This window comes from Suricata suricatta, chromosome 12, assembly GCF_006229205.1.
Source record: "Suricata suricatta isolate VVHF042 chromosome 12, meerkat_22Aug2017_6uvM2_HiC, whole genome shotgun sequence".
Lineage (NCBI taxonomy): Eukaryota > Metazoa > Chordata > Mammalia > Carnivora > Herpestidae > Suricata > Suricata suricatta.
Genome location: NC_043711.1, coordinates 15870522 through 15887010, shown reverse-complemented (window position 1 = coordinate 15887010; position 16489 = coordinate 15870522). Strand labels below are relative to the sequence as shown.

At 43.9% G+C, this 16489-nt stretch overlaps 1 protein-coding gene across 1 annotated transcript in view; it reads left to right on the top strand.

Moving 5' to 3' along the window:
- The window catches only part of LRRC2 (leucine rich repeat containing 2), a 31041-nt gene extending 14552 nt beyond the window's left edge, over positions 1–16489 (top strand). Inside the window, exons 3-9 of the mRNA XM_029918073.1 lie at positions 2661–2868; positions 5916–6072; positions 6817–6953; positions 7167–7312; positions 8802–8957; positions 12905–13041; positions 15996–16489. Of these exons, the coding sequence (XP_029773933.1) occupies positions 2661–2868; positions 5916–6072; positions 6817–6953; positions 7167–7312; positions 8802–8957; positions 12905–13041; positions 15996–16045 (991 nt within the window). The 3' untranslated portion in view covers positions 16046–16489. The remainder of the gene's footprint in view (positions 1–2660; positions 2869–5915; positions 6073–6816; positions 6954–7166; positions 7313–8801; positions 8958–12904; positions 13042–15995) is intronic.

Sequence of the window (16489 nt, the reverse complement as noted above, 5' to 3'; positions counted from 1 at the left end):
GGGCCCAGGCAGTCGCTCCTTCCTGCCACTGTAGATTATTTTGAATTTATTATATTCCATATAAATGGAATCACTTTATATAAATGGAATATATATAAATCCAGACTTTTTTGGCTTGGATTCTTTCATTCAGCCTAATGACCCTGAGATTCTTTTTTTTTTTTTTTTTTTTTTAGTGTTTTTATTTCTGAGAGGGAGAGAGACAGAGCCTGAGCAGGGGAGGGGCGGAGAGAGAGAAAGACACAGAATTCGAAGCAGGCTCCAGGCTCTGAGCTGTCAGCACAGAGCCCGATGAGGGGCTCGAACTCAGGAACCCCGAGATCATGACCTGAGTCAATGTTGGATGCCTAAGTAACTGAGCCACCCAGGTGCCCTGACACTGATAGCCATTCCTGTTGTAGTGTGTATCAATAGTACGTTTCTTTTTATTGCCAAGGACTACTCTATTGTATGGATAAATGAGTTTGTCCAGCCATTCACCTGTGAAGGTGTATAAGGGGTTATTTTTGGTTTGGGGCTATAAAGCTAATACGTACATATGCCCATGTCTTTGTATGGCTATATGCTTTCCTCTCTCTTATATAAATGCCTAGGGCTGGAATGTCTGGATCATATGGTACATATATGATCTTTATAAAATCCATTGTGGGGGTGCCTGGATGGCTTAGTTACTTAAGCATTTGACTTTTTAAAATTTTTTAATGTTTTTATTTATTTTTGAAAGAGAGAGACAGACAGAGCACAGGCAGGGGAGGGGCAGAGAGAGAGGGAGACACAGAATCTGAAGCAGCTCCAGGCTCTGAGCTGTCAGCACAGAGCCCAACGTGGGGCTCGAGCTCGTGAACCACAAGATCATATGACCTGAGCTGAAGTCAGACACTTAACTGACTGAGCCACCCAGGTGTCCCAAGCATCTGACTCTTGATTTCAGCTCAGGTCATGATCTCACGGTTGTGAGATTGAGTCCTGCGTCAGGGTCTGTGCTGGGCATGGAGCCTGCTTAAGACTCTCTCTCCCTCTGCCCCTCACCCTACTTCCTGCACACATGCACCCTCTCCCCAAAATATCCTGCCAAAATATCCATTGGGATCTAGGGGGTGATTGGGATCAGTTGGTGACTGGCAGGGTCTGGCTGTGTCCCCAGCCACTCACCCCCACATGTAGCACTCCTGGGGAATTACTGACATTTATTTTTTATTTTTATTTAAAAATTCTTTTTAATGTTTATTATTTTTGAGAGAGAGCCAGACAGAGACAGAGTGTGAGTGGGGGAGGGACAAAGAGAGAGGGAGACACAGAATCTGAAGCAGGCTCCAGGCTCTGAGTTGTCAGCACAGAGCCTGCCACGGGGCTTGAACCCATGAGCGGTGAGATCATGACCTGAGCTGAAGTTGGGCGCTTAACTGACTGAGCCACCCAGGTGCCCTGGGAATTACTGACATTTAATGACACATTAGCCCTGCTCCCAAGCTCTGCTAATGCTCCTCACATTTGACTGGAGGAAAGACTCAGTCTATGAAGCTCTTACTAGAATATTTCAACACCTGTGATTCCTTTAAAAAGTATGGTCCCAGCTCTGAATCAGGGGCCTTTTGCTGGCTCTGCACCGTCCCCAGGGCTGTGGTTTCCCCACTTACTCTTTCTCTAGGATTTGCACATCACGTTTGGTCAGAAGCAGGCACTTATGATCTTATGAAGCGAGGAACTGATGCGGAATGCCTGGTGGGTCAAACAAAGCCCCGGCAGGACTGAGAGCAGCTGAAACAACATACATAAATGAGGAGGTGATCATGACTCTGACCCTGCCGGTCCCAGTCCAAGGAGGGATTAGGGGAAGAGGTCTGGGCTTCCTCTCCCACCTCACCACACCCCTGCCCAACTTTTGAAACCCCGAATGCTCAGAGGGCACCCAACTTGTGATAAAGGTTAATCTTTAAAAAAGGCCAAGTCTTCACATTGCTGCAAATATAAAAGGAATGTGTGTTAAAAATTCCGTTTTTCTCTTGGTTAAGCAAATGGGCAAGCAGTAAGGTGCTACAGTCAGGTCAGAGGAGAGTCCAGTGGACACATGCATTTGGATGGCAGGAAAATTGAAATGCACCCGCACACAGAGCAGACTGTCTGTCTCTAGAGGTGGGGGAGTGTCGTCCCCCCACCGGACAGAAGTGATTTGTGCGCCTGTAGTCGAGTATTGTTTGTGTTGCTGTCAGTTTTCGACAAGTTCACCTTGATCTCTTTGGAGTCATCAAAACCTGTCAGGTATCTCACAAACCTGGCTGCCTGTGTAGTTCAAACCAGATGACCTTGAATGATCAGCATATTCTTTTTGCCCTGCATTAAAAAAAAAAACAAAAAACTTGGGCTAGCATCACATAATATCAGAGGAAATTTAATGAACCAAATGCATAGGTAAATGTGGTAGAAATTTTAGGAATTCCTTCTTACCCACCTTCTCTACTTTTTAATCAGAGTCGCTGAAAATTCACATCTCCGAGGGTTTAGGGTCCCCCTATGTTCCTGCAGCAGAGGAAATGAGAGAGGAGGTTGGGGGCTTGGGGGGAGGGCTGAGGGTTGGGCAGGGTTCTTAAGTCTGCCTCGGCTGGGGAGGTGAGTGCGGTCCCCCGGAGAGTGACTGTGCCTTCTGCCGCCCGCCTGTGCAGGATAAAGGAAGAATGGAATTTCGTGGCTGAGTGCCGGAGGAAGGGCATCCCCCAGGCTGCGTACTGCAAGAATGGCTTCGTAGACACCAGCATGAGGCTTCTGGAAAAGATCGAAAAGAACTGTCTCACCAGGCAGAGTTTACTTTCCAAGGAGAGAGACAAACGGACCAGTGCGTTTGTGTTTGAACTTTCAGGGGAGCAGTGGACGGTGAGTGCAGCGAGGAAGTGCCCGCTGTGCAATGCACGCTGCCAAGCTGAGCTCAGGGTGTTGTTCGTGGCCTTGACCCTGATCCAGAGGCCTTGCCTCTAGAGAACTTTCCTAAGGATGGGGAGGAAACTGTTGGGCACTGAACCAGGTTTTCACATCCCTTCCTTTGTGCTAGGCCATGCCTTCCTGCCGGAGAAGGCAGCAGGATCCCCTAGGGTCCCTCAGAGGCTGGCAGGGGCTGGTCCCGGGGGAAGTGGGCCCTCCCCTGGATGGCACAGCCTTTAAAATGTTTAATCCTGACAGCTCTCCCCGAGACATTAAAATCGCTTTGCCTTAAAAAAATTTTTTTTAATGATTATTTTTGAGAGAGAGAGAGAGAGAGAGAGCAAGTGGAAGAGGGTCAGAGAGAGAGGGAGACACTGAATCCAAAGCAGGCTCCTGGCTCCAAGCTGTCAGCACAGAACCCACACAGGGGGCTTGAACTCACAAACCATGAGTTTGCACTGCATTTTGCCTTTTCTTTCTTCCTTCCTTCCTTCCTTCCTTCCTTCCTTCCTTCCTTCCTTCCTTCCTTTCTTTCTTTCTTTCTTTCTTTCTTTCTTTCTTTCTTTCTTTCTTTTCTTTCTTTCTTTAGAGAGAGAGAGAGACATTGTGAGCAGGGGAGGGTCAGAGGGAAAGAGGAAGACACAGAATCTGAAGACATGCCCCAAGCTCTGAGCTCATTGTCAGCACAGAGCCCGATGCGGGGCTCGAACCCATGAACTGCGAGATCATGACCTGAGCCAAAGTCGGACGCTTAACCGACTGAGCCACCCACATACCCCACCTTTTATTATTATTTTTTTTAATAAACTGACTTTCACCTAACATCTCCCAGGGGCTGGTGACTTTGCTCAAGCGTCAGGGTGTGCAGAGCAGCAAAGGGATTTCAGCAGACCCTTTAGCTGACTGAGATTCTGAGGCCAGGACAAAGATGCCCCCTTTCTTTCTCTGGCGTTTACGGTGGCTTCCTGCTCCCTCCGCCCCAGACCTGATGCTTTGCTCAGAGAGGCATCTCCGGGGCTTGCCCGTATCTGACGTTTGCAAGCAGCACCTCTGTGTGTGCCAGGGCAGGGGAACCCTGGCTGCAGTCCCTTTCTGGGGGACAGGGTTCTCTGGGACCTGCCCTCCATCTCTTTTTATCCCCCCAACTGCTAGCTGAGGGGGCTCTGGGCCAAGAGACTAAATTTTGGAGGGTGATCCTGGGGCCATCCTTTATTGGCCATGTGACCTGGGGCAGTTTACTCCACTTTTATATATTTTATCTCCTCCCCAGTAAGACGGTGCTAATGCTTCCATTGACCCCACTGACGGCTGTTGTGGGGGCAAAATGAGCAGATTTCTTAGTGGCTCTGCCCTCTGACACTGTCAACCTTAGTGTTCTTTCTCCTGTGTCTCCATCATCAAGATCAGTGGGTAGTGGGTACTCGTCTGGATTTCTTTTCTTTTTTTAATGTTTATTTATTTATTTTGAGAGAGAGAGAGAGAGAGAGAGAGAAAGAGAGCAAGCAAGAGCAGAGAGAGGGAGAGAATCCCAAGCAGGCTCCGCCCATGCTGTCAGTGCAGAGCCCGACGTGGGGCTGGAACTCACATACCATGAGATCATGACCCAAGCCAAAGTCAGATGCTTAACTGACTGAGCCACCCAGGCATCTCTCCTCTGGATTTCTAATTAAATACTACTGGAATATCATTCCCAGGAGCTATCATCAGACTTGGTCCTGGTCTAAGTGCTTAGCCCACAGGGGTTACCCCAGAGCACTTGAGCCAGGGGAGGCGTCCAATGCTGCTGGGTTCTTCCATCACTGGAGAAATGAAAGCCCAGGGAGGTGGTGTGCCTGGAAAATGGCAGAGCCTGGCCCAGAATTCAGGTGCTCTTTCCTATCATAGACTCATAAAAACATTTAGAAATGTGGCACAGAAAATATGAGCTGTTGGTCAAGTGACTACATAGGAAGGGAAAGGTAGCACACATTTTAAAATCTAATGAACAGACAGATTCTGCTTTCGGAAACTGTTAAATTCGTGTGTTGTAAATAAATCATGTATGTCGTGGTTATGGGGGGAGCCTGGCTGTCTGTGTTCATTCACCAGGCATTTGATTTTAGTGCCATCATGAATCCATGGCAGATTTGAAGTCGGGCTAATCTGCTATTGCGAAATAATGACAAATTCGGAGTCTTTTTGTTTTTTAAGTTTATTTGGGGGGCGCCTGGGTGGCTCAGTCGGTTAAGCGTCCAACTTCAGCTCAGTCTTGATATTACGGTTTGTGGGTTTGAGCCCCGTGTCTGGCTCTGTGCTGACAGCTTGGAGCCTAGAGCCTGCTCTGTCTCTGTCTCTCTCAAATAAATAAACATGATTAAAACTGTTTAAATATTAACAACAATTTTAATCATGTTTATTTATTTTCAGAGAGAGAAAGATGGAGTGGGAGCAAGGGGGAGGGCAGAGAGAGAGGTGTACACAATCTGAAGCAGGCTCCAGGCTCTGAGCAGTTAGCACAGAGCCTGATGCAGGGCTTGAACTCACGAACTGTGAGATCATGACCTGAGCCAAAGTCAGACGCTTAACTCAGGTACCCCTAAAAAAATTTTTTTAAGATTCCAGTTTATTTGAGAGAGAGAGAGAGAGAGAGAGAGAGAGAGAGAGCGAGCGAGCAAACAAGCAGGGGAGGGGCAGAGAGGGACAGAGAGAATCTCAAGCAGGTTCCACATTGTCCTCGCAGAGCCCGGCTTGAGGCTCGATCCCACGAACTGTGAAACTGATACCTGAGCTGAACTCTAGAGTCAGAGATTTAACTGACTGAGCCACCCAGGTGCCACCCGAGCGTCTTAAAAGTGGCTTTGTGGAGTGGCTGTTGAGCTGGCGAAGGTCGGGCCTAGCGCTCTTTTGCGTGCTCTCTCGTCTTCTGTATTGATGCCCTGATGTACTTGACTTTGGGCATGCTGCCCTTCCGCTCCAGCACATTGAGGAACTAGTTGTGACTGATGTCATTCATTTTATTTTAGGAGCTCCCCGATGCGTTGAAGGAGCAGACACACCTGAAAGAATGGCATATTAGCAATACCCTGATTCAAATCATTCCTACCTATATTGAGCTGTTTCAGGCCATGAGAATTCTGGATCTGCCAAAAAACCAAATCTCCCGTCTTCCAGCTGAAATTGGTATGTTCCCTAGCGGAAGCCTTTGACATTCTGGTCTGGTGAGTGGACAGCTGGCGGGCAGGCAGCATGGCACTCCAGGAAACTGCTGAATGAGTCTGTTTCTGGTGTCCCCAGAGCCGGTGGCTTGTTTGCAGCGTCCCCTGGGGGCAGCGACACTACCATCCCACTGCGGGACTCAGCACCGACAGATACTGGCCAATTATTCAGAAACTAGAAGTGTTATGAGTGACCAATGCTGTGTCTAGGAACTTTGTGTTTATTTTCTTTTAGTTTGAGAAAGACAAGCGTACAGTGACATGTTCATTGTAAACATAAACTACAACTAGTTGGTCCCACAGATTAATGAGTTCGTTGATGAGTTTAGTGTAGGCTATTAGGTCATTTTGATCAATATTTTATACATTTCTATCATTTCTCAGTTCTGCTGCAGTGCCTGGAAATGAAGACCTCGATGGTCATTACTGCTTCTCTTTCTCTTGGGGTGTGAGGGGTGGGGGTCTGGGGCTGCCTGTAGTTTGATGAAGGATTAAATAGAGAATAAGTGAAAAATGCTCACCAAGGACCCACATGCTCAGGATAAAAGGGGAGCTGACATTTCATAAAGTGCTTAAAAAACAAAGACAAAATTATGTTTCCTGTCTCCCCCATCATCATGTATACAAATGTTTTGTATCTTTGTCTTGTTTTTGCTGTTAAAAAACCTTAAGGGATCTACCCCGTGATGTTTATTTGCTCTGATGACAGGTCGTTTGAAGAATCTGAGAGAACTCAATGTGAGTTTCAACCATCTGAAGAGCATTCCTCCAGAACTGGGGGACTGTGAAAATCTAGAGAAACTGGATTGTTCCGGAAATCTAGAATTAACCGAACTCCCCTTTGAAGTAAGAAAGCAATCACGTTTGCACTCCGATTGACTTGTATTTGGCTCGTGACATGGGATGATCTCTAATGCGGGGAAGACGTTTTACAAGATGGAGCCATCTTGGCTCTGTCACACTTTCCTGACATTTCAGTCACCACACCAGCAAGTAGTGGAACTTCATTCCCGCTCTTACAAAAGTAATTCGACTATACGTGTTGTTATTCCTTTCTAGTTAAGTAACTTGAAGCAAATGACATTCGTAGACATTTCGGCAAACAAGTTTGCCAGCGTCCCCATCTGTGTCCTGAGGATGCCTCACTTGCAGTGGTTCGATATCAGCACCAATAGCTTGACTGACCTGCCTCAAGATATAGACAGGTAGCTACTCGGTTCTGAAGGTGAGGTGTGCGTGCGTTGGTTACTAACGCCTTAAACACTGTTACCACTTTAAACATGAGTAACCCACGAATGGTCTTCGAAATCAATGAACTTTCTAAGGGTTTATTATTTCTGGGGACTGAATCTGGTTCTTTGTATAATAAGACAGTTTCCAGTCTGTGTCATATGTGTGGAAGCGTATCCACGTGCATTTGAACACATCTTCATTGCCTTGGTGAACTTTACTGCCGTCCTCAATAGAATGGTATCATTAACTTTCTTTTATTCCACAGAAATGGAAAAGCGTGCTTATTATGTACGGAATAGAAACCTACCACTCTACGTTTTTATACATATATGTGGGATAGGAAAATACTACTCCGGTTAGCGTATCAGTAAAGATAATTTTTATTGGTTTCGTTTATTGATTATTATACAAAATCTTTCAAACAAAATTGATACGATTTGTAAGGTGTTTCCAATTATATCCTTGTATGTCATGTTTAAAAAAAATAATCACACTGGGGTGCCAGGCTGGCTCAGTCAGTAGAACGTGTGAGTCCTGATCTCAGGGTCGTGTGTTCAAGCCCCACGTTGAGTATTAAAAAAAAACAATTACCCTGGATCATGTAAGATTCATTCATTCATTTATTTATTCATTCATCCATACATTCCACCAATCATGTTAGGCTCCGGCACGGCAGGCTCAGAGTTTAACGTGGTTTTAAATCCACAGTCTTTGTTATAAAGACATAATAAGAAGTAAGCTGTATTAGCACAGAAGCCAAAACTGGCTCAGCTCTGAAGGTCGCTCCGATAACCTTTCTCTGCTCCTGGTACCTATGGTGCATCGGCGCTTTCCAGGTTGTGGGACTAAGTGGGAATTGTTTTAGTTTGAAACCCAGGGGGGAGCTCTGTGAAATATTTGTGGGATCAGTCAAGATTTTGCAAATGAATGTAAGCAAAACCTGGGGGGTGTCACTGAGTGAGAATAAAATGGGAAATCAGTGAAACACGGCTGAAATTAGCGTAGTTTGCTCATTTCCTGTTCATTCTGCAGGCTGCTTTCCATGTTAAAGACAGGGAATATGATGGGAGAGGAATGTTGTGCTTTCAACATGTGCACAAGGAAGTATGTTTAGTCTCCGCCCAGCTCCAGGGCAGGTCCTTTCCCACGCCCTGCTGACCAAAGGGACCAAGACGGACCCTCGGACCCTTGGAGGGACATGCTGGGTGTCAGGCTCCCTCTAAGACGCACACACGTTGTGCGGTTTGCTTATCCCGCTGCTCTCTTAGGGTCTTTGACTGGCAATTAAGTCAACGAGCCTTTAAAATTCATGTCACCTGGCATGACTCTATTTAAATATTTAAGTCAGTTTATTCTCAAAAGGGTAACCTATATAAGATAAATGACCAGAATTTGTCATTCACTCTGGTTTCTCAGCTATGAACATAATCCTTATATTCTATTCCATTTTTCTCCTTTTAGGCTAGAAGAATTGCAGACCTTTATCTTGTACAAGAACGAGCTGACTTATCTTCCCTATGCCTTGCTTAACCTGAAGAAGCTCACCTTGCTAGTCGTCAGTGGGGACCGTTTGGTGGAGCTCCCCACTGCCCTGTGTGACTCGTCCACACCTTTAAAGTGAGTAGATCCCAGTAGAGACAGCCCGACACAAGGTAAGGGGTGCCTGGAGCCTGGGTGCCCTCCCAGGAACCAGATTAGATGGTTCTTGTACTCTGAGGACCTGATCCCTGTTCACAGAAGTTCTGATGCCTTTTTGCAGGATTTTGAAGGTTTGGACCCCTGGCATGGGGAGGTAGAACTTAGAGGATTTCTGGGCAAATGCTACTGCTGTTTGAAGCGTGACGAGGCATTTGTCCAGGGCTCCCTGGTCTGTTGTTGAGCTTGGAGGGTCAGTGGATCTTGAGTGTTTCCTGGTTGACAGATTCTTCTTTGGTTTCCTTAGAGGTATGTGCAAACCACCCCAAAGGAAGAAAAACCATCCATGTGAATGTGACACAAACAGATTCCAATCTGGCGTGACACATTGAATGGTCTTACTTACCTTGGAAGTGGACTTGAAAAGCCCCTGCTCTCCCTTCCATGAAGCTGACTCCAGGGCGTATCCCCTTGGCTCCGAGCTAGCATGTCCTGCCAGAATTTGAGGCTTTGGGGGTCCCTTCCCATCACCTCTATCCTGAGCCCATTTTGATCCATTTCCAGGAAGCTTTACACGAGGCCACTCCAGTGAGAGCCACTGCGGCACTGTGTCCAGAGCGTCCATCTGCCCTGAGTACCAGTTGTTGGCTAAAGCCACCATTCAAGGGGCTGTTTCCCAGGGGTGTCCAATTCTGCCAGTGTAAATGCTCACTTTTAGCTTAAATCTCTTTATCTTCCAATCTGGGCAATAAGATGCATAGCAGACAGAAATAAACAAGTTGACAGTTGCAAAGAGAGAGCCTGCGTTCACTCCTGTGTAATCACAAGCTGAACAGGGATGTGACATCTTCCCCCCACTGCCCCACCATCCTCTTTCCACCAGAATGGGTCCTCCCCTGTCCGTGGCTGTCCCAGGAATGTCGTCTGGATGAGAAGAGGCCCCCTGGTGAGAGGGGTGGCAGGACCCATCCTTAGAGCCCCTCCCGCATTCAGCTAGCTGGGAGATGGTATGGTAGCTTCATGACCAAGGGCGGATGGGAGGGGGACTTCCGGTCAGGGTAAAACTGACCTGTGTGCAGGTCACTAAAGTCATTTCAAATGATAATAATTGTAGGACTTGGAAATCTGAAAGAGTGAGATGAGAGCTCTTTGAACTAATAAAAGTGTAATTTTAAAAAACCTAGATATAAGTTTGCATTAAGATTTCTATAAATAACCTATAGAAAAATAATGGAAGGAATGATGACAATAAAAGTATTAGCCAAAAATATAAAAATCTAAAAAAGAAATCTAGAAAAAAAAGCCTAGTAAAATAGTTCTCTTCTATGAAGAAAATGACAAAGTGCTCCCAAAGGCAATTGAAGAGGTCTTGAATATATGGAAAGACATACTGTTTTGTCTGGATGAAAAGACTATAAACATATGATTTCTTATAAAAATTATACTTAAGTGTAATGTTATTCCAACCATGCCCCCAGGGTGGTTTTTTTTTTTGGAACTTGAAAAACTGATTTGAAAGTATGCCTGAAAGTCAAGAAGCTAAGAACAGCAATGATAATTTTGGAAAACAAGAGTGACAGGGCAGAATTTGCCTTCCTGAGAATTACAATGTGTTAAAATAGTGTAATAACGGGGCACCTGGGTGGCTTACTCGGTTAAGCATCCGACTCTTGATTTCAGTTCAGGTCGTGATCTCACAGTTTGCAAGATCGAGCCCTGCACCAGGCTCCATGCTGACAGTGCAGAGCCTGCTTGGGATTCTCTCTCTCTCTCTCTCTCTCTCTATCCCTCCCCCACTCACTCTCTCTCTTGAGATAAATAAACTTAAAAAACAAACTGTAATAATCAAAATAAGGTGGTGTTAGGCAGTGTACTGAATGTGACTCTAATATATGATACAGGGATTTTCATAAACCAGATAATTGTCACAAGAATATGAATTTTTCAACTTTAGAATCAAACGGCAAGCAAGATAGAAAGTTAAATATAGTTTTGGCTCAGAATGCGGATGGCATTAGTGTTAACAATGCAAAAGTAAAAGTACGCAATGTCTGTGATGTAGTTTGAATGCATCAGAAAATAAGATGGCTTCATGAGTACATGGAGGGCTGGACAGACGGATGGGCATGTGATAAGGCAAGAGCAGAAAAATCTCAAATATGGAACCTAGGTGGTGGGTATGGGGATGTTTACTGTAGAATTTTTTGACTTTTCTGAATGTTGAAAAATTTTCATAACAGGATGTTGAAAAAGTCAAAGTATAGATCATAAAAACTGAGAGATGAGTGGGTCATGGAACTGAAGAGAAGAGACGAAATAAATACCTTCACTCAATTCAACAACATTGAAATATTGGTCCCGCATAAAAGAGATTTCCAGTAGGTTAAGTAAAAATAATGATTGACTGAGGAAAGAGATTGCCTCTGGGATCTGAGAGACGGAGGTAGGGTGAGAGACCATGGCTTTAAATAAAAAGGATCCTTGTGCTAATCAAATTTTAAAACAATACAGGGGCGCCTGGGGGGCTCAGTTGATTAAGCCTCTGACTCTTGATTCAGCTCAGGTCATGATCTCACAGTTCATGAGACCCGGCCTTTGAGTCCGGCTCTGCGCTGATGGCCTGGAGCCTGCTTGGGATTCATTCTCTCCCTCTCTCTCTCTCTCTCTCTCTCTCTCTCTCTCTCTCTCTCTCTCTCTCTTCCCTTTTGCTCTGTTCTCTTTCTCTTTCAAAATGAATAAACATAAAAAAACTAAAATACAGACAGTGATTACTTTGATAAAACATTGAAGAATGAGAAAATATAGGCTTATTTATTTTTTGATAGGGAAGGATAATAAAAATTAATTCAATGAAAGAGCGTGTAAAGGAAAAGTTGAATAGATCTATCTACATAGAAATTACAGCTTTGTTGCTCTCTCCACATTTAGACATTAAATAAAATTAAAAGGAAGATGAACTAAGGAATATAGGTACTGAAATAAAACAGATGGGTGGCTTTCTCTTCCAGGTTTATAGAACTCTACAAACCAATGAGAGCAGCTAACACCCAACCCGGCAGGGCCCACAGACCAAAGACTATTTGAAGGATTTCCTTTTTGTTTTTGTTTCTTGTATTTTTAAAATTAAAAACATTTTTAATGTTTATTTTTGAGAAAGAGAGAGAGAGAGAGAGAGAGAGAGAGAGAGAGTGTGTGTGTGTGTGGGGGGGGGGGGGTGCGCGCAGGTGGGAGAGGGACCGAGAGAAAGAGAGAGGGAGACACAGAATGCAAAGCAGGCTCCAAACTGCCCGACGTGGGGCTTGAACCCACAAACTGTGAGATCATGACCTGAGCCGAAATCTGATGCTTAACCGACTGAGCTCCAATCGGGCACCCTGAGGGATTTCCTATTTTGAATTAAAATAATAACATCATCTTTCACATCAAAGCATCTTTCGAAATTATGAAAACAGATCAAATCCCATTTTAGTTTCTCTCCTCGAGCCTCTCCATCTTTTGGTAGCGATGTCTATCTTTTTGTGGGGATTTTGTCTGCTGAGTCCTTTGTAACTTAACCCCACCTTGTTTTAGAATTTGATACCACTAATTGGGAGTAATATCAAACCTACTAGGACATCATCCAGTTTAAAGGACCTGATGGCAAGCAAGTGCTAGTATCTGCCTCCCGGCCTCCTGCCCGCTGTCCTCTGCTGCTCGGTAGCTCTGATTTTCCCAGCAGGCCCTTGAGCAGGATTGCTCCCATAATCCTGTTAGATCATTCCACAGGGCAGTTCCACTGGTGATGTTAATATTATGTGGTCCGCTGTGACCTTCAAGGATAAGCAAGAACTTGCGATTTAGTACCATAAAAGTTCACTCCCGATGAGAGGAATTTTGCGGTACAAAATGCACAGGTGAAAATGTGATATTGTCCATATTTTCTTGCATAGATTTGTAAGCCTTATGGACAATCCTATTGATAATACCCAGTGTGAAGACGGTGTGGAAGTGATGGAAAGTGAGCAAGATCGTCGACACTTTGATAAAGAATTTTTGAAAGCTTATATTGAAGATCTTAAAGAAAGAGGTATGTTAATCATTTAAATTTTTTAAATGAATGTACAGAATTCCATGTGCTCACGCAACATATTTGACATGAGTCACATTGACAAAACACTAATTGGTTATCTTTCCATGTACTATATCTATCTATCTATCTATCTATATATCTATATATATAGTTTCTCTAAAATATCAGTGTTTTCCAGTGCACTTGAAAACTTCATACTGCATCAACTATTTGACAGAGATCAGGGAGCAAACTCTTAAGATGGGGCATTCCCAACTGTAGATGAGTTTTTAACTAAATGACATTGACAAAAGAGTGTCCTAGTTAATGGCAAGAAAAGGAGGGTAAGGGGGAAAGAGAGAGGGACACAAATCATGAGAGACTATTAAATACTGAAAAAGAACCCAGGGCTGAAGGGGGGGGGAGGGAGGAAGGGGGTGATGGTCATGGAGGGGGGCACTTGTGGGGAGAAGCAATGGGTGCTATATGGAAACCAATTTGAAAATAAACTGCTATATATAAAAAAAGAAAAGATTCCATTTCGAAGTCCATTTAAGTTCAACTTTAGAAAAAGCTGTGTCTTACATAAATCAAGGACCACTTACATAAAAATCATAAAAGGGAAAGTGCGAGGTGGCAGACTGGTACCAAGGTTCCTTTAGCTTTGGTTTTCCCATGGGGTGGTGACATTACAGAGGGTGGGTGGTCACAGGACCTCAGGAAAGGGTGGGAAGCCTTTTCCCCAGTGGCTGTTTGCAGAGTGTTTTCCAGAAGGTTAGAAGCGCTTCCTTCTGCCACAGGCACACAAACAGGAAAAAGGCATAAGTCACTCTTTGTTTTTCTCATCACCACCTGCTTCCTGAGTATGGATGCCCGAAAGTTCTCTCTTACTTTTCCAATTCTTTCTTGTTGGTAAGTTAGGCATGGACCTCCCAGAAAGATGTCATGTGCGTGGATTTAGGGAAGAGGTAGCCCTGGCCCCCAGGACTCTGAAAATGTGCACCTCAGTCACCCTCGGAAAATCTGCACGTGGGCTTGCTTCTCCCCCGTTCATAGACTAAAGATGATTGGTCACATTTAGATAGGGGTTTCTGGACAGGAATGAAAAATACCATTTATTTGGCAAATTAAAAATTTTTTCCACTAAAGCTCTATGCAATTACCTCTGATCTATTTGGCCCATCCCTAATCTTGAATGTTGAGATATTATGAAATAGGGGTGCCTGCGTGGCTTGGCTGGTTGAGGCGTCCAACCTCGGCTCAGGTCGTGATCTCACAGTTCATGAGTTTGAGCCCCACGATAGGCTCTGTGCTGCCAGCGCAGAGCCCGCTTCAGATCCTCTGTCTCCCTCTCTCTCTTCCCCTCCCCTACTTGCACTTCTCTCTCTCTCAAAAATAAACATTAAAAAACTTTAAAAATACAAATATTATGAAATACATTAGAAATTTCTGTGAAAAATGAAACAAATAGCAGAACCATTTATTTTGTCAAAATTTATCTTTGAGTTATATAATTTTCCTCTTCAGTAAAACTTTTTTGTTGTATTTTATTGATTTGTTCATAATTACATTTTAGAGCTATTGTTTAAAAATGCAAGAAAGAATGAGAAGAAATAGGTATTTAGCTTTGGATCTGTTGGTCAGCGATAAAGTAATTCACTTTTAAAAAGTAACTTTAGTGATGATAGATTTTTTTTTTTACTTTGATTTTTTTACACTTGATCTTAACCAAAAGGCTGAGAAGTGATACTTTAATTTTTTTAATGTTTATTTATTTTTGAGAGAGGGGGAGAGACCAATTGCGAATGGGGGAGGGGCAGAGAGAGAGGGAGATCCAGAATCTGAGGCAGGCTCCAGGCTCTGAGCTGTCAGCACAGAGCCCGATGTAGGTCTCAAACACATGAACCCTGAGATCATAACCTGAGTCAAAGTCAGATGCTTAACGGATGAGCCACCCAGGCATCTCTAGTGATGATAGCTTTTGAATTCATTCACTTATTTCTAAATAATTATAATAATTCTATCCTTCATATATTCATGTTGGTTCACATGATATTCAGTTGGTAAAAATGTAAAATGTAAAAGGTGTAAAAATGACAATTTCTTAACAGTTCAACCTATGTGTGGTTGGGCATATTTTTAAAGTTTGTTTTTTTTCCTCCTCATGGTGTCTTCCCTCTTTTCTCTCTTTCTCCCTCATACTAATGTCTGAGTCAGACCCAGAGTCTAAAGCCGTAAGGAAGAAAAGTAGCTTTAGTGAGTCACGTGACCCTCCAACCTCATATGATTCAAGCATGATGAGGAAGTGAAACTCCTCATTGGTCCTCAAGCACTGGTGACCCTAAAAATCACCTTCAGGCCCCGCCCTCAGAGATTTGGACTCACCAGGTCTGGGATAGGGCCTAGAATGTGCATTTCTAACAAGTTCCCGGTGATGGTGATGCCTTGGGTCCAGGAGCCTCACCTGGGGAGCCATTGGAATAGACCATCCTTTGACAATATTTGGCTATGAAGGCAGAGTGGGCGGTAACCAGTGGGAAGAGCAAGACTGAAAAAGGTGTACTTCCTAAGATCCTACTTGGTTTTGGAAGAGCCCAAACTTTGTTGACACACCATGTTCCCATCTACCTGGTGTCCACGGCCTCAGGTCCTTGGCCATCTCTTTCTGTCTTGTCAATTTGTATTATTTTAGGGTCATACAGGTTCCCAGAGCCTGATGTAGCTGCGTGAGTCTGCTGGAGAGATTGCCAAAGAATGAGGGCCAATCATTCCATCCTAGATCTAAAGGTTTCTAAAGCATGACTAAACATTTGTGAAGGCAAATGTCACCATTAATGGGGATAGGCAAGTGCCTTTATCTGTATACTTAACGTATGAAGTGGTAGTAACTTGTGTAGTGACATAAACCATCGTATGTAGCTACAGTTGGTGATAAAATGGGAAATGGTTGAGTCTCTTTGTTCTTGTTACAGAATCTGTTCCCAGCTATACCACCAAAGTCTCTTTCAGCCTTCAGCTTTGAGATCTTCCACCAGAAGGCTGCAGAACCTCCCTGTCCGTGGAGATGTAAATCTTGGCATTGTGGAGTAACGGTTTGTGCTTAAGGACAAAGCCTTGACACCACAGTCATAGTTAGGAAAAATGGTTTTCAAATTTCACATTTATGAATACTTCGCTCTGTGGGCTGGAGAATTGATAAACAGGCTTATTTAAGTAATATGTAAGGGTTCATTTGCATATACTTATTTCCAAATAATGCACCTTTAATATTTTAGAAAATGCATTCATTTAAAAAATTATAACTCAAAGACCAAATCTGGAAGTTGATTGCACTGATTTTAGGAATCCAGTGATAAAGAAAGGGGTTGTAAAAAGAGCATTTGTATTGGACTAGTCAAATGAGATTTTATTTTATTTTGAAAGAATTTTTTAAAATTAATGTTTTTTAATGTTTTGTTTATTTTTG